The 26,944-nt window shown below is 42.3% G+C and overlaps 1 protein-coding gene across 1 annotated transcript in view; it reads right to left on the reverse strand.

Moving 5' to 3' along the window:
- LOC308114672 (receptor-type tyrosine-protein phosphatase N2-like) overlaps nucleotides 1-26,944 on the reverse strand; it is a gene marked incomplete at its 3' end in the record, with an annotated part of 199,882 nt that overhangs the window by 92,859 nt on the left and 80,079 nt on the right. Inside the window, exon 13 of the mRNA XM_080471745.1 lies at nucleotides 8,091-8,155. Within this exon, the coding sequence (XP_080327871.1) occupies nucleotides 8,091-8,155 (65 nt within the window). The remainder of the gene's footprint in view (nucleotides 1-8,090; nucleotides 8,156-26,944) is intronic.

Here is a 26,944-nt window from a genome sequence, read left to right on the forward strand (position 1 = left end):
CACACACACACACACACACACACACACACACACACACACACACACACACACACACACACGATGATCCTACACCACCGATACTGTTTATTTTAACGAGTGATTGAACAACAGCGCTATACGCGATCGTACCAAGATGCCACCGGCTAATCAGGCGTGAGACGGAGCTAATGACACGAGCCGTTTCAGAGCATCGGGCCATTTGCTCAACGACGTGTGCAGACGGCGGCGATGCGGCACGCCGTCCAGCCTAAATCACGGCTCGCCGTTCAGGACATCAGACCGAGCCTACAGGTGCAACATACGCGGCTCGGTCCTGCTGTTGTGACACGTGTATTCTCAGGAGTTTTGTCTGGGGGAATGAAAGACCCAGCCAGTCGAGCTGTTTTGAAATTGTAGGCTTTCATTCATCCCTGTGATTCTTTTTTTTTTTCTTTCTTTTCTCTCTTCCTGGATGGCCTCAAATGTACGTGAGAGCTCAATTAGCACCTGGAGACAATAGAGAAGATTGTGTGCATGTGTCATACTGTTTGCCAGGAATCCGGGTGGGTGTCCTCCATCCTGATATGCTGCAGCTAAGTGCACCTTGCATAACGCGCCGTTCGTATTGAGAAGAAACCAAAGTGAGAATGAGGCTGAGTTCTAATATAGTTTTGGCCACATTAATGGAAAATGATCACCTAATCCCTTTTTTTTTTTTAATGTAGCGGAGTTACATACCCAAACTAAGAAAACATTTCTTTTTCACAGCACTGCCATACATTAGGGAAAACTCGGAAGCATGCAACAGTCATCAAGGACTTCTGTTCAGGGCTGCGATGACAAACCTGATGAGGCTCTTTACTAAAGTGTCCCCAAATCCTGCTGCTCTGCATCCCGAGTGGAATGAGATGAGGTAGCTGCTCAGTGAATGTGTATCGTCCTATTCTATCAAGGTTATGATGCATGTAATGGCCCCGGAATAACAAAAAAACAACAACAACCAAAAAAAACACACCTGCTGGCTTATTGTGGGTTTTCTGAGAGGAGTTTGCATGTTCCTTTTTGTGCAAAGGTGAGATTACGCAAAGTAATTTCTGTCCAAATCACATGATCGTTACATTAATTGCTGCCAATGAGTTGGCTATAATTGTGAGTTGTTGAGATAAAGCTGGTAAAGCGGTCAGAGAAAGAGACAAACAAGACGGTTTCTTGTCAGAATGAATAATCCTATTCCAAACATAAATGTCATTTAAATTAATCTAAGACAAGCTGTACATTTGCCTGGTCATTAAAACTGCACTGATCTGGATTTGTATGACAATATGCATTTGTTTTTGTTTGTTTTTTCCCAAATACTTTCAGACAGGATCCTTCATCATGGTGGTCAATGTTGAATATCTCTGAATGAAAAAGGTCAGTAATGATGAAGAATTTAATTGAACTTCACAATTACCACTCTAACTGGAAAGCATTCCGCACTGAGGTCCAAAATCTTTCATGAACGAAACCGGTGTACATAGGACAGATTCAGCTCGTGGAAGTTCCTCGGTAAGAGAAGCGAAGACATACATATGGCAAAAACGCCAAACTAACTTCAGTTTTGCAGGAGGAAGCAGCCAGGTAGCCCCCCCCCCCCCCCCCCCCCCACACACACACACACATACACACACTCATAGACACCTGGGACACTTCCCAGCATGCATCTGCCCCTTAGGGTCCCTGTGGTGAGCTGTCATTACCATATCAAAGAACATTTGGGTTCTGCGTCACGGTCAGGGGAAGAAAAAAAAATAAAAAATAGCAGAGCGGCGAGGAGGCAGCACTTCAGCAGCCTCTCGATTCAATTTTTCACATGGCGCTATTTGAATATCTATGGCAGGAGGTGCAGATGGATGCACGAGAGTGCACAGTAACACACACACACACATATGATGACTCGTGCACGCTCAGGTGCACCATCAAGCTCACACGTAGACATGATCTTCATTTGCATACGAGCCCCCATGCATGCCACAGTTTGGGCTTTCTATAGTTTGCAATCCTCTTTGTGATAAAAGCTGCAGGTGGAACGGAGTGCGCCGGCGAACAGACAACCTTGATGCACCGTGCGTCGCTCTCCGCTTCATGAATATTCCCATTCAAATGCAGCCCTGTTTTCAAGCACCTGGGTAGGCTGCAAACAACAATACTGTGTCATTACGAGTGATGCTATCACCCCCCCCCCCCCCCCGCAAACCACGGAAACCACAGACGGGCATATATACTCGACAAAATCGTTATGAAAGCTGTTCATTGTGGCTCAGTGGGAAGGGCGAGACAACAGACAACAATGGCAGGGTGAGAAACTCTATTGAACACGCTCTCCTGCGTTATTATAAAATGAGGGTGAACCCTGAAATCCAGATTATCTCTTTTGGCAATGGATTAAGTGGGGAGTCTATCTTTGTGCAAAGAATAACACCCCCAAATGTACAAATTGAACCAAACATCTTCATGTCTGTTAAAAATAAATAAATAAATAAAAATAAAAAAGATGAACTCAGTTATGTTTAACTATTAGTTTTTTGCTCAAATGCAAACTATATCAAGGTTTGCCAACTGAACCGTCTGCAGTGAAGAAAAAGAAAAAGGATTTTGGAAAAAGAGATTAAAAAAAATTATAAATATATGCATACATTTACAGTGCCGTTGGAAAAATATAAACCGTAAATTTGAACTCTACACTTTTTTACTTCGCTGTACATTTGGAGTCAGTTCAGCCCAATTGACCATGGCCCAGTCACACTACATAATTAACTTTTTCTGAAGTTCACACTCGAGATGATCTTGTAACTGGGGCACTGAGTGATATAGTGGAACGTACTCTTGGTTCATAGTGAGAAAGTCCCTGGTTCGAGACCAGGCTGGGCAGAGAGGGTGTTTCTCTGCAGAGTATAAATGCAAAGAGGCTAATTGGCAGTAAACCAGCCCTGTACCAGGCTGTACCTTACCTTAACCCAGAGTCAGCTGGGATCAGGCACAACGTCTTTCCAACTAAACATGAATAATGCAGTTGAGATGTCTGGATGGATCTTGTAACCCTTTTCTTTTTTTTTCTTTTTTTGCAAAGAAAGTCTTGTTTATTCAAGGTCTTCAGAGATTTTTTTAACAGATGAAAAGAAAAGTCAAACCACTGCACCTGTTTCTTTGATCGTCGATCCCAGTTGTGCTGTCAGTGGTCTTTAGCCTATTTGTTTAATGGCGGCGCCCAGTAAAAACACAAGATCTCTTTTTATTGTTTTAATGTGGTCATAGATAAATCCTTTTGTACTGGTCAATATTTTAGTTTTTTATCCAGATTGGAAAACATTTTAAGATTTACGCTTACAGGTAATCAAGCTACTGGATATTATTTTTGGTTTGTGAATTGCAAAATGAATAGACCTCCTTGATACGACATGCGTTCACCACTTCAGTAAATTCAAACTGTTTTGCTCTCCCATGCAAGGTGTGCGACGTCCACCCGGATGCAGTTGGTGTTCAGTGTTTTGTCCAACGACACTTTGACACACAATCGGGGCAACATTGGGGGATTGGACCATCAACATCAGGACTGGAACACAACCTACTCTACCAACTGGAGAACCCACTCCGATATTCTTATAAAGACTTTTCTGTAAACTTATCGATAAAAATCCAAGTATATTTACTACCTTATACTGACGACTGAAAACAAACTTTTGGAGGGTAAAAAAAAAAAGAAAAAGATTGTCCAACAGCTGATATAATTTCTCTGATGCTTTCACACGTTTCTTACTCCAATCAGCCGCCGTCATTCATAATACTTGAATCAATCTCAAGCAACTGGCATGAACGTGTTTTTGTAGCGGTGAGTGTTCATGGCCGACTGCCTGTATTCTGGAGTGGTGATTATGCTGAGTGTTGATGAAAAGGGCCATCTACTGTAATTTTTTTATTTTCTTTCTTTTGTTTCATTAGCTCTTCCCTCTTCGCCGCCTGCCTCTGTCAGTAAAATCACTCTTTCAGACAAATTGGAAGTGCCTTGATTCGCCGCGAACAAAGCGAGCCGGCCGAGGCGGATGAAGAAGGGGGTCTATATGGGAGGTGGGCGGATTAGTGCCACTCCAGGACAATTACAATCTGGTCGCTGCCACGGCAACCTTATCTTCCACCTACCCAACAACAAAGATACATTTTCTTAATTGGACGCGGGTCTCGCTGTGGAAAAAAGTGGGCCTGAGTACTCCACGGCCTTGGTGAGTCAACGATTTTCAATCCTGAAGCCACGAGAGGGACGATCAGTCAGAGCAGAGGATACTGGAGAGGACGTGAAGTCATTTAACAAGCAGCAACAATGCTGAAGGGGGCTTCATGAAGGACTTCGATAAAGAAACTTAAAGTATAAGTGTTGGGTTCTAACTTGTAAAACTGACAATTCGGTATTTAGGACTTTTAAGTCCGGTAAGACATTGTGATGAAAGCCCAGAGCACACTGGAAAAAAAAAACATGCAAACTGCACATAGAGGCTCAGAAATTAAGCTTGAACTTTTGAATATAACAGAAAGTGAAAAACCTAATCACTGTGCAACCCAATGACAATTTGTTGTCTCATTTTTAAAAAATTTTTTTAACAAAATTACATTTAGTCCAATCAGCAGGTCTCCCACTCTTTGTTTTGGTTCTTTTGTGAGACACTGCGGGATGGAAAGGAAAGCTTCAAATATGCAGAAGTGTTTGAGGGAAGCTGAGTAGTAAAGTTGTGTCATATAAACTAGTGTCAGCTGTTTGGACGGATGAGAATCATCCAATCGCTGTGATCACAACTTCCATGAAATCCTCCAAAAATGTGTCCTTCACAAAGTATTCTTCATATAATGCGATTGTCAATGTGAATAAAACACGATAAACAAACTGAAAATCGCCCAAAAAAACTTGAGGGCCCGATCGCACGACGTTTCAAGTGAAAACGCGTAGTTTTTGTGTTTTTGTTTTCAGAAAAAGATTGGAGTTTACACAGCAACGTTTTGAAAACGGTTCACAATAGTTGTATTTGCGCCCATTTCCACGGAGATGGAGTCGGAGCAATTTCAAAAAAGTTCCACCTTAGGAGCAATTCTCAAAAAACAAAAAACAAAAAAAAACTGCATTTTCAGTGTCGTGTAAACAGACACCCAAAACGCAACAGATGTTTTCCATTTTCACTTGAAAACATGGCATCGGGGCTACGGTTGCTTTGGTAGTTGTGATTGTCGTAATATAAATAGAACTCAAGTGAATGGTTGTTTTTATGACTCAAACGAAAAGGTTTATGAAACTACTTGGTGTGATTTTAATACCATATTCCCATTCATAAACAAGGCTTTTTGTTTATTGCTCACGGTACTATATTTTCGCTATATTCACTCAGTAACCAGACTATAATTGTATCTACTAAAACGGTAAACTGCTAAGATTTAATAATAAAAAAAAAAGGTTTTCACAGCACTCTACAAAGCGTGGATAATTTTTTATTTTTATTTTTTTTAAATAATGCTAATAAAAGATGATTAGCCAGAGACCAAAATATAGCCATTATAAAGTACTCAGAGACTAATATACAGGTGTAATGGCTTCTGATTTTTCTTTCTGAAAAGCATGTACAAATCTAGAATGGAGGATTTTCCAGGTGCATAAACTCAAACAACTCCACAATCATTTATGATCTGTTTCACTATTCAACAGTTTTGTCTTTATCAGTTTTATTGCATACTTTTTCTTCCCCATTACCGCTCTCTGCTGCAGCAATGAATTCCCACGTTATCTCCATGTCAAGTACACCCGGGCATCAATTGGAAAAACGAGAATTCATCTCTCCGCCTGCCAAATAAACCCGGCGCTCAAACCTGCAGGCCCTGTTTCCGTCGAGCCTGCGAGAAAAACAAATCACCTCCCCTGCACTGCTGAGAAACTCACTTTTCATAGTTTTTCTTTCTCCCCTGTATTTCTTAACCTGTCATCTGTGATGTAGTATGCTAATATTCTTATTTTACAGTGTATGATAAAACTATAATAAACACTGTGTGGAGTGATGATGGATGCATTGTTGCAGGTTGGGGACTAGCTGGTATTTTATATTCTTTTTCACTTCACTCCTTCAGTCGGGCCGACGGAGGGATTTCTTTTTTCTGCTTCTCTCTCTCTCTCTCTCTCTCTCTCTCTCACACACACACACACACACACACACACACACACACACACAACGGGGCTTCGATTGGCCGTAATTGGCTCCTGTTTGCAGCTGGGTATCGATCACCTCCATAGACCCTCCGTTTTACCCTTCTGGTCTCTCTCTCTCTCTCTCTCTCTCTCTCTCTCTCCTCTCTCTCTCTCCTCTCTCTCTTCTCTCTCTCTCTCTCTCTCTCTCTCTCTCTCTCTCTCTCCTCTCTCTCTCCCTCTCTCTCTCTCTCTCTCTCTCTCTCTCTCTCTCTCTCTCTCTCTCTCTCTCTCTCTCTCTCTCTCTCTCTCTCTCTCTCTCTCTCATTGTCTCCCGCCGCCCCCTTTTCGAGCCGCTCGCCTCTCAGACCGCGTTCCCACCACTTTGACGAGCGCGGTGAATGGCGTGCCGTCATCGGTGCAGACTAACTCTTGAATCGATGGGCGAGTGCAGATGCTCAGCGGTCTATTTACCGCAGAGACGGTGGAGAATAGTAATGCCAAGTAATGAAAGTCAGAGGGATGTGGCAAAGATGGAGCTGGGCTCGAACGTTGAGATCGTTCTTAGATGGCGTGGTTGAGGTGTTGCGTGGACAAAAAATGTGAGGGATGGAAGTAAAGTATTTCCTCGGAAATGGAAATTCTAAGAAATACAATTGTTAAAGGATGACTCAGCCACTCCAAGTGTTATATTTCCACTTACCTGTTGATGATATTGTCTCCACTGGGTCGATGGAGCGTATCGTGTTGCACCTCATTGGCTCATGTCGTATCGTTATGTCATGTTGTGTTCTGCCTTTTTGTGCTGTATTGTATCCTGTCAATAAGTACTGTGTCATATCATATTGTCTCATGTTGTACCAGTATCTGCATTGTGATGAGTTGTATTGCATCTCTATTGAAACGTATCTTGAATCATATGATAATACAGCTTCTCATTTCTTGCCATTTCTTATCTTGTTTTTGTATTTTACCACATTGCACCATGTTGTACCGTATTATATTGTATCATGTCATATCACAGTGAATCATATTCAATTGTATCATATAGTCTTGGATTATTCTGCCTATTTTATTGAGTTGTATCACGTCTTATTGAATTTCATCTTAATCCTTCATATTGTATAATTTAGTATCTTGGTTTAATGTATTTTATCACATTATATTCATATTGTATTTAGTTGTACAATATTAATGTGTAATGTTATCGTGGATCACTGTCATATCATATATCATATAATGTTGAATCATAGTATATACTACAGTATTGAGTAATATCATATGTATCTTATCATATTGTATTATGTCATATAGTCTCAAATAATCTGTATCATATATTATTGAGTTTTATTATATCATAACTGAATGTTTTATATGATATTTTATCGTGGCATTCAGCAGTATGTTATATATCTGTCCCACTTTTTCTTAACGTAGTGTTGTGTCATATCATGTAACTCACAGTATTGTGTTATATCAGATATGTCTTATCTTCTTATATTGTGTCGATTTATGTTTTTATCAGATATTGCATCACACACTATGGGGCTTCATCACGTGTGTAGTGTCTCATATCTTGTATCATATCATAGTGCATCATGTCACATAATAATACTGCATGTAATATTGTATTTTATCATATAATTTTGTCTAATATTGTTAAAATCCCAGAAGCCACACCATAAACAGGTTCTCCCAGTTTAGTATAGTTTCCTTCCCAGTAGCAATACTCAATTATTGCCCATGACTGCGGTTCGCCCTTTGGTTCAGAGTTCATGTGGTTTTAATGAGCTAGATTTGCATATCATAATTTGATAAGAGGCGTCAATTTGAATAGGGTCCAAAGTAAAACAGGAATGTTGCGTATCATTTTCTCAGAAAGGGTAGAAATGGTATAAAATGGTGATCGTGTACTCACATCGGCGACACCGGCCTCCAGGATAGTGACCTTGGCTTCCTTCTCTAGCGCCGCTTTCTGCTGGACTACAGTGAGAAAAGAAAAGAGCAAAAAGAAAATCAGAAATTAACATGAAAATGAAAATGAACAGAGATCTTTGGGTTTTCATAAAAAATGTATCTTTACTGCTTCGCTGTCCGTGTGTGTTGTCCAATATAAAAAACAGGATATAGAAAGAATGATGTGTGGACTTAGTTGGTACTTCTCTTCATACAGTTTCAGCAAGAAAAAACTTGAATATTTGATTAATCCCTCGCGTCCACAATAATGTGATGTATGCATCCATGTGTGTGTGTGTGTGTGTGTGTGTGTGTGTGTGTGTGTGTGTGTGTGTGTGTGTGTGTGTGTGTGTGTGTGTATGGCCGCTACTATTAATCAACGGTACAAATTCTGCCAAACAAGCTTTTAAACTCTGTGCTCGACTGACTCACAGAAAATCAATGCTTCCTCTCACCTCCGGAGCATCACCACACAACATAAACCTCATTTATCCAAATGCCAGAGCAGTAGGGTTTGGTTAACGCTAGAGATGAATGATAAATATCTTCAATATGTATGCATTACGCAACATGCAGAAATCTGACAAGTTTAGCACGGAGAATTTACATTTTACAGCCCTTTAAACAACCTGCAGCAACACTTGTTAATCTCTGTGAAAGATAAGGCGTCGGTGAGGCTTAGCACGGAATTCCACCGAACATAAAGCATTTCTTCATCTTTGATCTATGGCTAAATAACAACCAATAGAAACAGGAAAAACAGGAAATGACACCAATAATCTCGTCAGAAGACCAGATTTTTTTTTTGCGATTGATATTTGTGGTCGCAGTGGTGCTCGCTTGTGATTCGGCTGAGGTTAACATTGTGCAATCTGAATATACCACACTAGGAGAGCCAGTGTAGCATGTAATCAACCAATGAAGCTGCTGAAGTTGCCGTGTGCGAAACGCGTAATAAGTGCCGATGTTGCCGGTCGGCCATCGCCGAGGAGAAGCACGCCGGCGTTCCTATCGGTCTGTCAAGGATTAAGCTGGAAGTATAGGCAAACTGTGAAATCTGGATTGAGGCAGGTACACAGTGTTATAATTTTTGAAAGATCAATTTCCTGGAAAAAAAAACTAACCATGTCACATTTTCAGACATGAAAATCCCACCTTCAGCGAGTACGGCCGTGTCTGGGTACAGGAGACGCTGAAAGCCGCGTTGCTGCTGAATCATCACGGTCGTTGTCTGGAATATATTCTACTTGAAAGCGTTGATGTAAATGTGGTGAGGATAGACAGATCTATTGATTAGAACGAGTGGCTGTGAACAGCTATTAGCAGTCTTAGGACCAAAGACTGAGATGATCTTATGATCGTGCCAAAAGCGAAGGCTGATGATCGAGTGCCTGCTGTCAATAGTCCATCACAGCTCAACAATGTTCTTTTTAATTTTATTCATCCATCTCTTGGCAAGACCAAGTGGAACAGGATGAAGCCATTCATGTAGACTGAAGTATGTTATCGCCACTACTTTAATAAAGTCAAACTTGACATTATATCCCAGTTTAATACATCCATGTCAAACAGTAATGATATTTGAGATTAAACATTTATTTCAAACATGGAAAAAAAAAAAAAAAAGTTGATAGTAGTTATAGTATATTTCTCGATGCAGCATTAGCCTTAAACACACAAACCCTCACAAAGCCATTTTTACAAGAATCAATAGTTTTCATCTTTTTTAAACTGAATTATGTTTTATATTTGATTTATTTCCACACACAATTTGTTCCATAGTTTTACTCCATGGACAGTGGAGTAATGTAGAAACTTTTCAAGCATGCTATACATTCATAAGATTGCCAAAATCAATCATCTTTTTGTCCTTCACTGTTTTTCTGCCATCGTTTGGACTCAAGCGAGCGTCTATCCTCATCTGAAATCTGGGTTTTACCAGCCAGGTGGTGATGTCAATAAGGTTATCGTATGAGCTCTTCCCAGACACAACATTTGCTGAATTAGGCAAGACAGCACCCCCACAGGGCTCGACAATAAATTCTACCACTTCCGATCCAAATGAGCTATTACAGTGGCATATCTTTGCTTTATGAAATATTAATTTTTAAACTGACCTGCCGCCAGGCAAATATTCAAACAAATTTCCGCACAAATAGAATTAAAGCTTGCATACAGCTCTCTCTTTTCCATCAGCTTAAAGGGAGAAACAAATGGAGGGCCACAATTGAAATTCATGGCGGAGCACATATTAGAGCCAGAACAAAATGTTATGAAAAAAAAAGAAAAAAGAAAAAAGAAAAGGATACATAATTACATTCACTTTGCTTTGCATCTGAATACACCGGTGTGGGGACGCTGAGCGCGTCTCCTTTGTTGACACACCAGGCAGATGAAGGATATGCAAATAGAGAGCCTTGACTCTGCCGCGGTCCTCCAAATTCACCAACAGCTTTTTTAATTAGTCTTTCAGTCTGTCAGAGCGCAATTCACTGGTCAATTTATGCCATGTGTTGTGTAACCATGAATCCTGACCTGTCGCACTACAGTTTGGGGGTGGGGGTGGGGGTGGGGGTGAGGCACGCTTTACGATGCAGAAAACCACATCATTCAGCAATGTAATACACTGCCGGCACTTAAAGTCTTTCTAACAGCTAAAAAAGCAACACTCATAGCACTCTAGTACTGTGCTGAGCACATTCACAGTGTCTGCGTGCCCTTTTGAATGCGTATCTGATCACCGGATGTGATTTAGCTGAAAGAATACACTCATCCCGTCCTGCAATAAAACCACAGTGAAGTGCGACTGCGGTGGCTGACTGGTCGGTGTCCCAGCACCCAAAACAAAGATGTATGAACGCCGTGTCCGCGATGGCCAAGTGGGCTGACACGTCTTAATAGTGCTGTCAGTGGCCAGCGGCCGCCGGCTCCCTTTTGGTAAGAAATAGAAGCTGAAGCGGCAGAATTGGTCTGTCAGCGGCGCCTGTCTTCTGTTCCTCCCGGTTCAGTGATACAAGCGTCCGATGGAGACGCCGGTTACCTCTCGTTGGGGCCCTTTGGACTCATCTGCCATGTCTCAGGCGTCGCTTGTCAAAGGCAAAACACTTGTGGTGGCGTCACTAAATGGACTGTGGGTTAACAAAATGCAGCATCGCTGAATAGAGAGAGCAAAGCAGCAGCTGCTGGTGATTAACTGTTGTGTCTTGTGCTGATTTTAGTTGGAGGAAATGTGACTTTTCAGGCTTTAAATATGTCACTTCTTTGTTCTTCATCATTACTGACTCTAACTCCCACTTGGAAGTAACTCCTGACCCATAAAAAAAAAAAAAAAAAAAAGAAAGGTGAACTTGACCTTATTCGCCACGATCCAGACAGAGGTAATGACTGCTTTTGTGTGAAATAGCAGCAGAAAGTAGCAGGGTATAATAGATGTGGAATAGTTGCTGTGTCATTGGTGATGGTGAGATTGTGGCAAAATGGTTTCAGAGTAAAAAGGGTCAAGCTACTGGAAAAAAAACCAACATATATTTAAGCTTGTTCTTCTTCCCTGTGTGTTTTAAAACTTATCCTGCCTCCAACACATGTGATTGAAATACCCAGGGCATAATGGAGGTCTGCAGAAAGCTTATAACAACCTGTTTGTTACCACCTGGTGCGTGTCTGTGTATGAAGACGTAGGTATTTAAGGCAGTGTTCATAAGTGTGGTGTCCTGGTCGGGATCACAGTTTGTACACTGATGTGCTTTGCCTCTTAACATTACACTGAAACATTAATACACAACAGATTCTGGATTACTGTTGATGATTGTTCTGGAACATAACTTGACGAAATCCAACAGGACGTTTGTTAGATTGCTGAACCACTTTGGTCTGTTCAACTGAACTCCTTTATTTCTCAAGGAGGAGAGAAAAACACGTTTCTTTGTCAGCTTAGACAGCAGTAAGACTGTATTCATGGCATCTGGTAGGAATACATGCTGTAATGTTCCATTTCGCCAGCTATTGCCACTACTACACAGGAGGTACAGGAGTGAACTGACGCAGACTTAGACAGAATCTCCAGTCAAACTACTTTCAGTCGAGTTGATGGTTGATTTGAGGAAAGCAAAAAAGAACATGGCAGGTTTGTAATTAACACACTACTGCCTTAATATAAACAGTGAAATTCAGTCTTATTCCACCCAGTCCAATGCCATCCGCCTTTTGTTGCCATCTTTTCTTTCCTGGGCCATTGTCACTTGCTCTGAGTGAAAGCGGTAGCAGCATTGATTCGCTCCAAATGTTTTAAAGGATTAATTAAGTTTAAATGAAACACAGGCGGAGATGGTAAATAGCGGGCAACTTTGGAGCCCGACTCGATGAAACATCGAAACACTTTGTTGCCTAAAGTGCCTTTGGTAATTGGTGAGGCAAAACCTATTTGAGTCGCATCTGCAGGAAAGTCTAATTGACAGACAAACACAGGCAGAGTCACCTACGCATGCAGTTCATTCCTGATACAGAATCACAGATACCACGCCTGGTGTACACAAATACAAACAAACATGAAAGCGCTCTGCGTGAATTTCATTGGGAGGGAATCAGAATCCTCGGCAACGAGTCGGCCGCCCGTCTGCCTCCCCGGAGTGACTTGCACCGCGGCCAGCGAGCATGACTACATCACAGGCGGCGAGCTCCCTCTAATTAGTCGACAAGTCTTTGGACCTCCCCACGCCACAGCGCGATGGCCTCTCCCTGAACGTAGCCAAGAGCTGCCCGGACCATCCACTTCTTCTTCCCCGCCTGCAGACTACAAATGAGTCGGAGCCGGGCGAGAGCGGCGCTCGTGAAGAGGCGAGCCGAGGTGCCTCATTTGTACCCCGGCGAGCTTTCGCTCCCAAAACCCAAATTGGATCCATTTTCAAGAAAACCGCAGCGGGCCAGGTGTCGTGATCAGACCGACTGCCGACTTCTCTTGCGGCCTGACAGGCAGCGCGGCGTGAAAATAAGCTGCAATGTGACAAGATGGAAACTTAGCGGCGATGGACTGGTGATCGGGAGCAAGCTGAAGGGAAATGATCTATACTCAGATCACCCCTCCCCCATTTGAAGAATATTCCATCTTCCATTGTGTCTTAACATACATTTGGACTGAAGGGAAAAGAAATTGGGCCTGAAGGAAGTAACATGGACTAAATCTCATTTCTACAAAAGGGGCCCCTTTATTTTCCCTCCAAAACACATGGAGGCGCTTCATTTGTCACCGGTGCCGCCCCCGTCCTGAATTTTGCTTTATGTTAACTCAATGTATCTGAGGCGCCTAGAGGGGAACACAGCGAGTGCCGGGGATTCAGAAATGCTTCATTTTTCACTGTTGACAAAAGGGAAAGGCCTGAGCTGGCTCCACAAGTCCTGGACCAACAGAATGGATGCTTTCTGCAGCACCGAGGGGTCGTTATTTCAGCCACTAACCACCACCAACACCCCCGCCCCCTCCACCCAACAACACCTCTCACTCACCCTCCCCGGTACAATTCAGAGGCTGTATAATGAGAAGAAAACAACAGCCATCTCTCAAAGCGAGAGACATTGCAGAGCCATCACTGCAGTGACACAGTACCGGGATGTAATCACATTACTTCATGAAAACGACAATCCCTGGGCAAATTAAAATATAACGCTGACCCCCCCCCCCCCCCCCCCCCCCCCCCCTCCCCCTCTCTTTTCTTTCACACCAATGCCTCAAACTATCACTACAACTCCTGCAGATAATAAAAAAATACATCACAGGGAGGAAAATTTGTAACAACCAATAATAAAGTGACAGAAAAAAAAGATTACAGGCAGTGAACATATTGTATATTCTGCAGAGTAAAGCTCAGAGAGGTTAATGGGTTTTCTTTTTTGAAAAACTCGCTGTACTTATAGAAACACAGTGAACGTTTATCGACACCGTGGCAAAGCAAACAGTGAAGTTTTGCTGTAGAAACCGTGTTCTTAGAAAAAATCCAAAATATTTAACCTAAACAATCTTTGTTAGCACTTTTTAGCTCTTTATCGCCGTAACAGCATGAAGGATAACGTCTGTTTTTCATCAAGTAATGTAAACATAATACTTCAAATATGGATTTTATGATTTATATGCTTATCGTTTAAGTCTATTTTTGCACAATTTAAAAAACTACCTTCAAATGGATTTTACCACTTTTCTCCAGGTGCCACGAGAACCTGAGGCCCGTGGACAAAAACCAGCCCATAAGGACTCCAAACCGGTCTGCCAAACCAGCAAGAAAATTGTAAAAAAAAAAAAAAATCAATCATAAAAAACTTTCCCGACCGACTCCACAGAAAATTGTGCCGTTTGTGGCATCTGAACTAAAGATGCGTTCAACATGGCTGCATTAGAGGGCGCTCATGCAATTTTGAGAATCAATAAACATGTAAAAAATTTAACAAATTTGTCTGTTGAATAAAAAAAAAAATCCTATTTATTATTAATCTTTCTGACAGGGCCGTTTGGCTTCTGCTAAATTTGAATCAACCACGAAGAAAACATTTACAAAATTTTATATCATATTTAAATTCCTACTGTATGTCTCACATTTGAATTGCCTTAATTTTGGCACTTTTGTCTTTCAGCTTTGTTTGTCCAATCATGTGGACGCAAAGAAACCACTTCTGTTGTTGTATAATACAATAAACCCTTTAAATCTTACATTTCATTTCCTACAGAGCACAGAAATTTGAATTTGAAATAAATTTCATTAGGTCCACGTGTTCAAAGAAAAGATACTCAGGGAAGGGACTTTAAAAGGGACACTAAATTAATCCGCGAGGAACAAAGAACACAATTTTTTTCCTATTTAACACCGACTCTTGAAAGCATTTTTATTTACAAAGAATTAACGTGGAGACGACTTCTTCCCTTGACAAAATACACCAACTCAAAAACTGTTTCGTCCACAAACTCTTCGCCGTCATTTCTGTCGTAACGGATTTGCTTGTCGTTTTGTCAAAATCGTCTTAATTAGATGTGGTTTCAGTCTCACTTGCATTAATTTGATTTCTGATATCAACTTTTCAGCCTTCAATCTGTTCCTTGTTGGTCCTAGCAACCCCCCCCCCCCCCACCCCGCACACACACCCGGGGTGTTATTGCCTGCAGTAATCTGGGGGATGCAGTACAAACCGGCAGCAGTGTGCTGTGTGAGTGTGAGCGTCGGGTGGAGGGGTGACGGTGGTGGTGGTGGAGGTGGGGGGCATGGGGGCCTTCGTGAAAACAATGCCATGTGTAATTAAATTCAAACGCAGGGGGCCGAAATGGCATCCAAAGGGCCACCTGGGGGACGAGAGACCATTAAGGAGAGGGGAGCAAGGACATGGGGAGATGTGTGGACTCGTAGCGAGAGGTGATAGACAGATGGGGGAGACAAGATGAGAGGTGGGAGGAAGAGTAGAAAGAGACATAAAGGGTGGGTGAGGGAGGAGGAGGAGGAGGAGAGAAATGATGTATAGGGGAAAAGGAAGGGAGGGAGAGAGGAAGAGAGAGAGAGGAGCTTAGTGGAGGAGAACTGGGGAGATCCAGATGGGAAAAGAGGAGACACAAATAACAGAGACAAGGAAAAGTGGGGAAAACAAGAGTCCACGGGGCGCTGCGGCTCACACCAGCGCTGCCACCGCGGCTGACAATCCATCAGCACCGGGAGGCCGGCAGCTCACTGGACTGTTAGAAGCCTTCTCACAATAACAAACTGTTTTAAGGCGTTAGCCTGATGCACGGCGGCGTAGAGGTTTCCACAGCGAGATCATCCCCGGTCCGCCTGCAGAGTTTCGATGTTCTCCCTCTGCATGCATGCACTGTGTCTTTAGTTCTTGGTTGTCCAGTTTCCTGGTGTTCCTCCTAAATCAGGTGAGCTGTCGTGGGGTGCTGGCTGCACCAACGCAAAGCTCATTACCCAAATAACAGCAGACACCCTGTACTGAGCAGGCGAACATGTTTTTACCTGTTAACACACCAAAATGAGCGGACAACGTGCTCGACGCGGACAATGGATGGGTTTTCGTGGCAAATGTCAAGCCGAGCGGACGCTAAAACGGCTAAAATACTACAAGTTCCAGCTTCTCGATGTCCGCCATCTTGAATTTCTCTGCCTGGCTAGCAGGCAAGTAGTACATGCAGGGACCGATCAGATTTTTATTTCTATTTTTTTCACGCAAAAAGAAAGACTATCGAAGACATAAGGAGCCAGATCTTACTACAGTACATGTTGTTCACAATTTTCATTTCGGTGGGAAAATACAGTAAGCAAAAGACTTCTGTAGAAACCCGTGCTGCGGTTCTGCCGAGGTAACCAACTCGCAACCCTTATGAAATCATGCATTCCGGGGCTAATATGACTTGATACTGTGCCACGATGACGTTGGTGACGATGTGCAAAGGCATCATAAATGGGGTGACAGGCTGTTTAACTACTTTCAATATCACTGGCCATTAACTTGCAATCTGAAGCCATCTGTCCACAGTATTTTTTGTGTATGGTCAATGCTGTATAGGTTTGGTAATTTGCCAAATGCTTCATTCAATATCAACTGGTCCTACAATTTGTCCTCATGACTTGTCCCTCTGAAGTGTGTACACCTGTCTTCAGGGGACACTTTAGGGCGTCCCTCCATCAGGGGGTTTCACGGTACAAGGTCACTCGCTGCTCGTTGGGGCGAGAAGACCATCAGACTGAAGACTTCCTCCGTGCCACAAGTACACATGGTGGGAAGATGGAGAGATGTATTTTTACAAAGCCAGAACACTTTCCAGTACTTTTATTGAGAAAATGAAAACAAGGCAGATTGTACTATGCGTTAGACCCAAAAAAGAGTGAAGCATATTTTATATTAACCTGCGTGAAACGGCCTCTGACGTGGTAAATACATTCAGGCTGATATGACATTGTTTACCAGGAGACTAGTGAAATCTCACCTGGTTTGGGAAGAGAGGTTGGAGGAAAAGGATCAAATTATCAATTACTCTGGAGGTATTTCGCCAACATTTCACCAATAAATAAATGAAAAAAACTCAGAATTTGATCGACACAATATTATTACCGAACTGTGCCGTTGTTTAAACTTAAAATCAGTTGGCTGAGTTCAATAATTTAGCTTGGAACAGGAGCATTATCCCAACACACTTAGACAACACCCGTAATGCGTTTGTTTTCCTCGTTGCGTTGCACAGCGTTCGCGGCGTTAATTGATGACATTTAGCTCCTCGCTTCGGCTCCGTTTGATTCATTCACATTTTGAAAAGGCAGGTATTAAACACCTCTGTTAGTTTACATAAACAATTCATTAAGCTGATATGACACCGGGGACCCCGGCAGGAAAACATATCCCGACCGCCCACAACAATTAATGACCTCACATCAGCCGACGCCTCGCTGCACTGAGGCAGGAAACCCGATTCCAATAACAAGCGCTCATTAGCGGATCGCCACTGTCACCCTGTGAAATATAGACTGGCTATTCTGCCCATGTCTCAGCTTGCAGGCACAAAGTGTGTAAAAGAGGTTTTCTCTCTCTCCGAAAAGGGAATTGTCATAAAAACTAATATTCCCAAAGTGGAGGTGACCTTTGAGAAATTGAGTCTTGAGTCATAAAACCCAATTCTCCACAAATGAAACTGACCTCCAGTATGTGGGGAGGAAAATGAAATAAAACAATGTTGTGGCTCCGAAAAAAATGTGATGACAAACTGAGTTTGTGCAAATTGTCCCTCTAGCTTCTAGTCTTTTCTGTCCCTCGACCTGCTGCCTATTTTTTCCATCTTTTTCTCGATCCCTGTTTTTCCCTCGTCTCCTGACGAGACGCAGCTGAGGAACCATGGCGCTGCTGTGAATGAGCTGGAGGAGGGGATGGTTTTCTAACGTCGAGAGTTGCTGGTTCAATCTGCCCATTTTTGCGTACTAAAGTGTCCTAAAGTGTCCTAAAGTGTGGCAGCGATTATCACTGCACCATTTTCAAAGTGAAAATGACCAGTTAAGACAATCATTTAGTTTTGGAGTCTGCAATGGAGGCATTCCTTCTCCTTTCCTTTGGTGCCGCCAGTTATGAATTTATGACATTAATGAAACCACAGACCACAGCGGAGTAAACAAAAGTCGAGGCACGGTCTTCACAGTTTGCCGACAAATCCCGCCGTTCTCCTAACGGATCAGCATTCCTGCATCTTACCGACATTTACCACGTCCTGAACCAGGTCAACATTTACCACGTCCACTCCTAACGCAGCTGAAGATGAGAGTCCGACCCACTACCATCCCTGGAAGGTAGACTGGACAGATGACAGATGCTCTCCAGGACCATTAATCGTGTTCAAACTAACCTTGGTCCCACCAAGGGGGGGGGGGGGGGGGGGAGTAGGTTAAACAGGTGACAAAAAAGAAATTGGTGTGAATGAAGGGCGAGTGAAAAAGTTGAATGTGACTAATCATGTCAAACGTGTTGAGACTGGCCAAGCTGTACTTAATGGATGCCAAAGCGTTTACCAATAAAAGGCACTGCTTCTCTTCTTTCAGTTCTCCAACATCATTGTGGAAGAAATTAACTTTCCGGAACCACTTTTTTTTTTTTTTTTTTTTTTTTTGGAAACTTTCCAACGCTGAACCACCAACCTGCTTCCTCAACTTATGTTTGAACAAAATGTAAGCATCTACAGTGATATCTCTCTTCATTCATATATCCGTTCTAGTCAAACCCTTCATGTGAACGGCAGAGAAGTCCGTCAACTGGTCGCCGGGCTACACAGAAAAGTATTTGCCAAATTTCACTCATTTTTGGGAATCACTTTGCCTCCCAAATATTTCCTGAATATGCCGCCATCCTGTATCATCTCAGGAAACCGCCTTTGTCTTTTTAATGTCAAAACATTTCTTATTTTTTGTCAAACTTGAAAGTTTGACTTACCACAAGTCTCATTCAAATATATAGGCAATTTAGGTTGACCAGTTTGGTAAAGATTGTCTGTGGATTGTGAATGAAACTCCAGAGAGTGAATCTTTTGCACAGATTCGATTTGCTGTGAGGCAATAGAGCTTTTGTTTTGGTCACAATTCAAGTGAGCAAAAGTAACAATAAAATTCCCTTTAGTCCCAGTGTAAATATGGAAAGATAAACCAGTCATATCATGTGAACAGCTTCTTTTTTTTCTTTTTTTTAACAATGCCATTTTTTTAGCCACCTGCGACCCTCGGTTAGATAAATTGGTGTAGCGGTTGGACGGGTGGATGAATGGTTCTGGTGGTAGATCCTTCTCTTTCATTCCTGCATTAAAAGCAATGCCATCTCCTCCCTTTTTCTTCTTCCTCCTTCACACGACCTTTCTTCTCTCCCTCTCGTCTCTTAACCTTTCTCTACCTCCTGCTCCGTCCTCGCCCTCCCCCAACCCTCCATCTTTCCCCACTTCTGTCTTTCTACCACCCCCCCCCCCCCTATCTCCCTGTGGAGCGGAGTGTTTTTTTGGGTAGTGCTCATAGGAGCTGATAAGTGGCAGATGACGATCACTTGGGGAAACTGGAGATAACGCTGCCATCTACCAAGACTCCCGCCTGGTTTCACCCAGCCGAGTGGGGCGGTGTAGCGGTGACGCTTCGGCGAGTTCGGATGGAGGAGGAGGGAGGGGCTCTCTGACGGACTGCTCGACATGCAGCAGACGGATGAAGGGAAATGTTTTCTCTCGTGTCAGTTACAGTGTTTTTCTGCTAATGGGGCGTCAGACAGAGTTAATTCTCGAAGAGGTACTTGCAGGATTCTCAGTGAATTTCCCATGCACACTACTTTTAAATTCATCATTCAATTTTGTTTGTAGCAACACAATCGATTGCAATTTCAAATTTTAAACGTTGCCCAGCACTAAAAATGCATCATTACACAATACATTTGAACACTTTGATGACAAGAGGGACTGAATTTCGGTAGACTTAAAAAAAAAAAAAAAAGTATTATCTTCTTCTTCAAGGCAACTTTTCATATTTTGTAGTTTTCAGTATAAATTTGTCGGTGGTACTGAATGTATCTTTTTACAAATGAGTACCACGCTTTATATATCCAGAAATATAATATCTAGTATATGGGTAAATCTGTGTCTCTGGTTTTTGGAAAGTTTTTATATAAATGCCAAATACTAACAGCGTCAAGAGAATATTCACGAGAGGGTTAATTTGCTAATGCATTGTGCATATTATATATACTAAAGTGACAAATAAAACTCCTAATAAGTAAGCTAATTCAAAAAAACAGTATGAAATGTATAAAACTTTCAATATGCCAGTACAAATTTATGAAAATTTGTAATCTCCGATTGGATAGAAGTGTATGGAAACAAATTCTTTGATGCATCTTGTGACACACTGAGTGGCCTATAGAGGGAATAATTGTACTCAATTTACATTTGACACCATAGGACTTTGTCCTCTCGCACATCGATGCATCACTGAGGTCACTGAAGAAATCCAGCTGAGCTTACATGAGCCGTCAATCTCTCACACGGGCCTATTGATGCCTTGTGAAGAACACCTACAAATGAGTTATTACTGTGAGTTATGTCGGGGACAAAAAGGCTCTCCAGAGGGCGACTAAAACCTCCTAAATACTCTCTTCACCCACTGCTGGAGGAGTAAACACCATCCCGGGCAGTCTGTTTGGACTCAGAAGCTCCAGACAGAATCAGTTTCTTCTACAAAAGGAGTTTCTTTCCGGAGGGGCTCCTTGAAAGGACAATCAGGCTGTGATGACAGAACGGATTGACAAATACCTCCATGGTGAGGGAGGCAGGCAGCCAGAAGCATCCAGATACAAAAAGGTTTGTGAGCCACAGTTTCATAAAGTATCAGTCTAAATAAAAATCTGTTTAACAAAATATATATTCATCCACCTGCTCGTAGTCTGGGGATTAAGTTGACAACACTAAACATTCCTTGGAAATTAAATTGTTTAGTTACCCAGCCTGTAAATGTTGGCATGAGGCTCTGATATTTGGTATGGAAACGTCACTATCTTCAGTTTGCAAGACATGTCGAATAAACGTATATTTATTAAAGTCTGTCTTCCTGACAGCTCCTGCATGCACATTGCTGTCACTTCACTTCGTGCCATAGAATATCACTGCTAACTTACACTGACGTTACAATCGACATTATTCTGGAAGGGGAAACGGTTACGGGTTGGAATCCCTTTTTTTTTTTTTCAGGTTTTCTGTGGATTGTCCACATTCTTTCCCACAGTCTAAAAACGTGCGTTTGAGATTCATTGGTGACTAATTGGTAAATGTTTGCTGTGTTTCGGTGTCCATTTTCACGACAGCGGTGCTCAGAGACATTGAAAACTCTGTCCATACGAATGTTGGTGCACTCGCGACTGGGCCGCGTAAACGTGGAACATTGCTTAAAGGCCCAAATCAATACATTTCCACTTGAAATGTTGTTGTGTAAACAGGACCCTCATTTCCCACTGTTGCGGATGTGAGTGTGTGGTTGTCTGTCTGCGTTTGACCTGTGATGAGCTCGTAACCCGAATCCAAAAAGTTATCAGCGGTCAGATACAGGCCCTGTGACCACTGGTGGTCGTATGGAAGATGGATGGATTATTCACGAAATGTTAACACTTCAAACTAAGAAATATGTTTTGGAACAATACTGATGGTTAAATAACCATGAACATTCTGGACATGTTTTATGAAGCATGAAAAAAATATTGTCATGCCTTCATGAACGTTCCCACAATGCATTATTCAATAGATTTTCATCGAATCAAAAGTTTGTTGGCAGTCATGTCAGAATCCAATGTATTTCTAAACAGAAATCGATTGTTTTGGATTGCAGTCCAAATGTACACATACTTTTTCGGATTTAAAATACACACTTAAAATCCACTTGGTTTGTTTACCACTGTGATGTAATAAAAACGTCTACGGCAATCGTTTTATTTCTCCATGTAATTTTTTTACACCACTGTTTCATCTCCAGTAATTGCATTGCAGCCTGTTCAGAATTCTGTCTGCGACACACAGGTATAAATCGACAGAATTGGGCTACTTAGAACAAAAACTAAATGTTAGCAGTGTGAGGAAATATTACTAAATAGAAGAACAAAGTGAAAGAAACAGAAGAAGAAGAGGAAGCGTAAGTCCACTTTCTGCTTCTGACAGGGAAATTGACATGGAAAGGCAACACTTAAAGCCTCCCTCTTCCATCACTCTCCTCTTCCCCTCTCTATCTACTCCGAGTCCCCCGTCGCCCCCTCTCCGGCGCTCTTACTCTGATGGATGACCTTTCCTGAACATATGACTCATCTTCTGCGCTGACTGGGCCTGGAGAGACCGCGGTGGACAAAGAGCAGGAGTGGTGCTGCCCAGGCATCCCCCGACGTCTGAACACCCGGCGCTGAACCATGCAGACGGTGTAGTGGTACAAAAGTGGAAACGCGATGGCAGACACTGGGAAGGATGGAAGGCTTGAGACTTTCACTTTGACACTTGGAATTGCAATAAATTCCTATTATTGATTATTGATTCAGCCTTGCATTGGAACCCAGAGGGTACAGCCTCTATGCAGATGATGTTGTCCTTTTGGCTCTCTCGCATATGATTGATATGCGATTGCCAAGGATTCAAATGGATGGTTGAGAAGCTGCTGACAAGTGGCTGAGCACCTTTCAGTCAGAGTTCACGTTCATTTTTTTTTTTTTTTTTACAATACTTCAAATACTTCATTTTGAACAAGAGAACCAGCCCCCGCTTCAGTTTTTTATTACCTTCGCCAACGAAAGTTGGGCCGAGAAGGTTATGTTTTTGCCTGCGTGTATTAATTTATTTACTTATTGGTTTGTATGTACTTATGAATTTGACCAACGTTTCGCAAAAAACTACACACCCGATTGCATGAAGTTTCAGGGATCATTTGTCGCAAGAAAGCGCTGAAGAATTTCCCATACAAAGCGGATGAGAGAGGCACCTCATGGAGGAGATCAGCGTCTGTTGCCACGGAGATGCTCCTTGCTTAGTGTTTCACACAGTGATGCAGCTGTAGCAGTCAAGTTGTTGAGGCTTTTAAACCAGAGGGGCAAATGATGCTGTAAAGATGAAGCTGAGCGGCAGGGTAAAGCTCTTTGTTTACCCGTCAGTTTACACCCCCCCTTCAACTACGGGCCATTATGAAAACAAAATGACATTACGAACACAAGTGTCCAAGATGTGTTTTGTTTGTGAAGTGAGAGGCCTCGCCCTGTGTGACAGTTAAATGATGTTAATTAAGCTTAAAGTAGAACCACTGTTCCTCTACAATGAGATGAGTTGGTTCAAGGCTCCACAGTCCGGCCAGGACGGGCTGGAATTATTACATCTTTCTGTTGGCTTGAGGGAGATGAGACGGATGATGCTCTCCATATAGCCATCACATATAAGATATAGAACAGATGAAAGGATGGATACACTTTTAGTTTTCCGTGATCATGCAGGAGCAAATATCTAAAACCTTATGAACTCAGCCAAGACACACCGTCACGTGGCGTCATACTCCTTAATGTAGCATGGGTTTCCTTCAAGACCCTTTTCGTCCTCGAGCTGGCCTTTTCTTGGCCATTGTTGTTGCACCTTTTTGTGATTTTGCCGGAGTATTATTGTGTGTATATAATGTGAGGCCTCTTGAGGAAACCGGCAGCTTGCGCAAGTGTTTGTTACATGGTTGTTAGAGCAAAACAAAATAAATATGTGCTTTAAATTGCCACTTAAAGGCACTTTGTTGGGTTATTTTATGTTCCCTCCTTTTCTCTTCACATGAGCATGTATGTATGCATAAATTAAGCTGTTTGATGATTGTGGCTTTGTTTGGCACGGAGGACCACTCAAGATGCAAAAAGGGGAATGGAGCAGCTTCAAAAACATGAAACCATCTTGTTTTTATACATATATATATATATATATTTTTTTACTATTTTGGTTCCATTTTTCTTGTATCTGATGTTGGCTTCCATTGCATTTAGCGTGCAGGTTTATTGCGTCCTCTTTCCCATGCAGCCCGCTGGCATCATGCTGCAACCAAGGCCAGGCGGCTTTGGCAGCCAGGCATCGGGGGGAGTGGGGGGTCTCACTGGGGGGAACCACACAGGCCTCCCCTCCACTGAAATTCCACTTTAGAGGAAATATCCTCCATTATCACTGGAGGGAGGACAGGCGGTCCAAACGCTGGAGGAGAAAAACCTTGAGCTTTCAATCGTTTTTCCCGCCTCCTCATCTCGCCTCAACAGCAATCTATTTGTAAGACCGCAGATGCTCGAGGTTGCTCATCTTGTTCACGCTGTGGCTGCTTCTGTTGGATGTGTATTGACTTGAAGCCATGACAAAAAAACTGTTGCTTTTGTGTGGGGAATATTAGTGGTGCATGCATCAGCACCGACCCTGGCACAAACTGCGGAAACAAGAGTAAAAAAGGCCGCAGTTACTGTCTTTTTTTTTTTTCTTCAACCCTCAGAAGGTATTGAAAAGAAATCGAGCGATGAATTCAACAGCTCTGAAGGATCAGAAACCAGAAAAATAACCATCTAAGTCAGTCGCACTAACCGAAGCCATTATATTCTCTGTTATAGGTAAGATATGTGACGCATTCTTGTTAAATGACAATCTCAAACAATTGTGAGGGGAAATGTCTCTCCCAAAGTTTTGTTCAGCTGTTTTTAATCTACATCTGCACTTTGTACTTATGACTATAACAATTAAAAATGAGAATAAAGTGAAAAATTTCCTGCGAATTATCAGTAAACTTCTGCTTATTTAAGATCTCTGAAATAACGCCTTTTAATCTGAGCTTATAAGTATTTTGTCAGATCGGATATTTTCTTTCTATTTCTTTCCAGTGAAGCTTTTTCTTCAATGTTGTGTATGGAATCAACAAACAAACGACACTTCTGAATGATGATCCTTTTTGAAGGTGCACCTTCGTTATCGGTGGGTTACTTTGTTGATTGTGATCAAGAATCAAGCATCATCCTGGGTTATGTTTTAGCCAATCAACCTTTGTCACGTGACAATGAATGGATTTGAATGTGGGATAATAATCGACACCGTGATACAAAAGTGTCGCATGAACAGTTTCAACAGTTTTTGTGAATTATTGGTTAATTATGCCTCAATCTTCCAAAATTCACATGTCTGCTTCAGATTGTGTGTCACTCCTGAACAACCCGCATGTAAAGATGAATAACCAGTCTCTCTCGCTCTGTCTCTCTCTCTCTCTCTCTCTCTGTCTCTCCATCGCTCTCTCTATTGCTCTCTCTGTCCTAAGAGGAAAACAAAGCAGATACAGATCATAGGCCTTTCGCGTTCGCTTCAGTTGGGAAGCACTTTCATCTAAAGTGACACGGGCCAGTCGAGCATGTACGCATCTCCAGTATTAACTCTCAGTCTGCCTGGCTTGCCAATGAGGGTACAGGAAATGGATTGTACAGATGAAATGAATAAGGGAGTATTCCGATGTACTACAACAGTTTAAACGAGCTCATGAAGACCATCTTCGTCTTATTAGCCTGAGAGCTGAGCGACGCTAACCTCACACCTGATGTCTGACAGATTCCTTTGACCCTGAAAAGTGGACTTCAGATAAAATGGATGAACTTGGGTCATTTTTCTGTCAACAGACAAACATTTCACGTGACTTTCCCAGCTGGCCACATCAGAAAAACCACCGAGAAGGACGGCAGCGTATAGCATCCTGCTATCAACACCGCCTGTGGGCACAGAGGCCTGATGGCTAAATCCCCGATAAGAGAGACTTCCACACTCAGATGTTATCCTTGACTAACAAGAAATTCTATCCTCAGGCTTCTAATTACAACCACAGAGAAGAAGTCAGGTAAAGTGAGATGCAAGTGATGGCATTTGACGGTATGTATTTATAGATCGGAACCTTTTGCTGCAGTATATGTATGTTAGCTTTGTCACTTTTATTAGTATTTATTTTTTTTATCCAGATGAGGGGGAAGAAATTCTTCTGGAGGTGGTATTGGAAACAATTGCGTAATGGGTGTTTGTGGTCGGTTCTGGTTCTGGAAAAGTTGATTTCTGCGCTTATGAGAGGGGCTGTTCTTCATAAGAATTGGGAGTACAAAAGCCAATACAAGAGCAGATGCAGGAAACAACCATTTGGTGATAAGACAGTGCTATGTGAGCATGTGGTTGGTTTTTGCTCATGTGCATTAAGCTTGTGCTACATCCAGTTATTAAGTGGAATAAGTAAAAACCTCTATCCGACGTCTTTGCAACAATCCAATATCGGGATCGAATATCAGCTCGATATCATCAAAATGGATGGATCGGGTACCGGCAAATACAACCTACACCTGAGGCAATCCTTTCCTTTTAAATCCTTTGCTACACAAGCTACGTCATAATGGAGCGAAAGACAGAATCTGCTAATTGGAAGTTTTTCACACTGAAAATTCCAACAAGCCCAACTAATGTGTGCAAAGTGAATGCTGCGACGGATGGTGGTAGCACTGCTTTTCTTTTCCACATATAAAGGTATACCACGTATCAGATCGGTATTGGCTAATACTCAAAGCCACGGCATCGGGATCGGTATCGAAACTGAAAATGTTTGATCAGTGCATCTCTCTTCTTTTTGCAGCACAAGTGTGGTTTCCATGAGCGTTTGACTCCTCTGATCTCTGAATATAATTCATCAAGAAAAATGGTTGGCATGTTGACAGTACATGTGTTGAGGGTAGGAAGTCTATGTCGCATAAAAACTACCCAAGCCGATGGTGGACTTTTATGACTTGCCAAGGTGAACCCCATAA

Source organism: Lipophrys pholis (assembly GCF_963383615.2).
Source record: "Lipophrys pholis genome assembly, chromosome: 1".
Lineage (NCBI taxonomy): Eukaryota > Metazoa > Chordata > Actinopteri > Blenniiformes > Blenniidae > Lipophrys > Lipophrys pholis.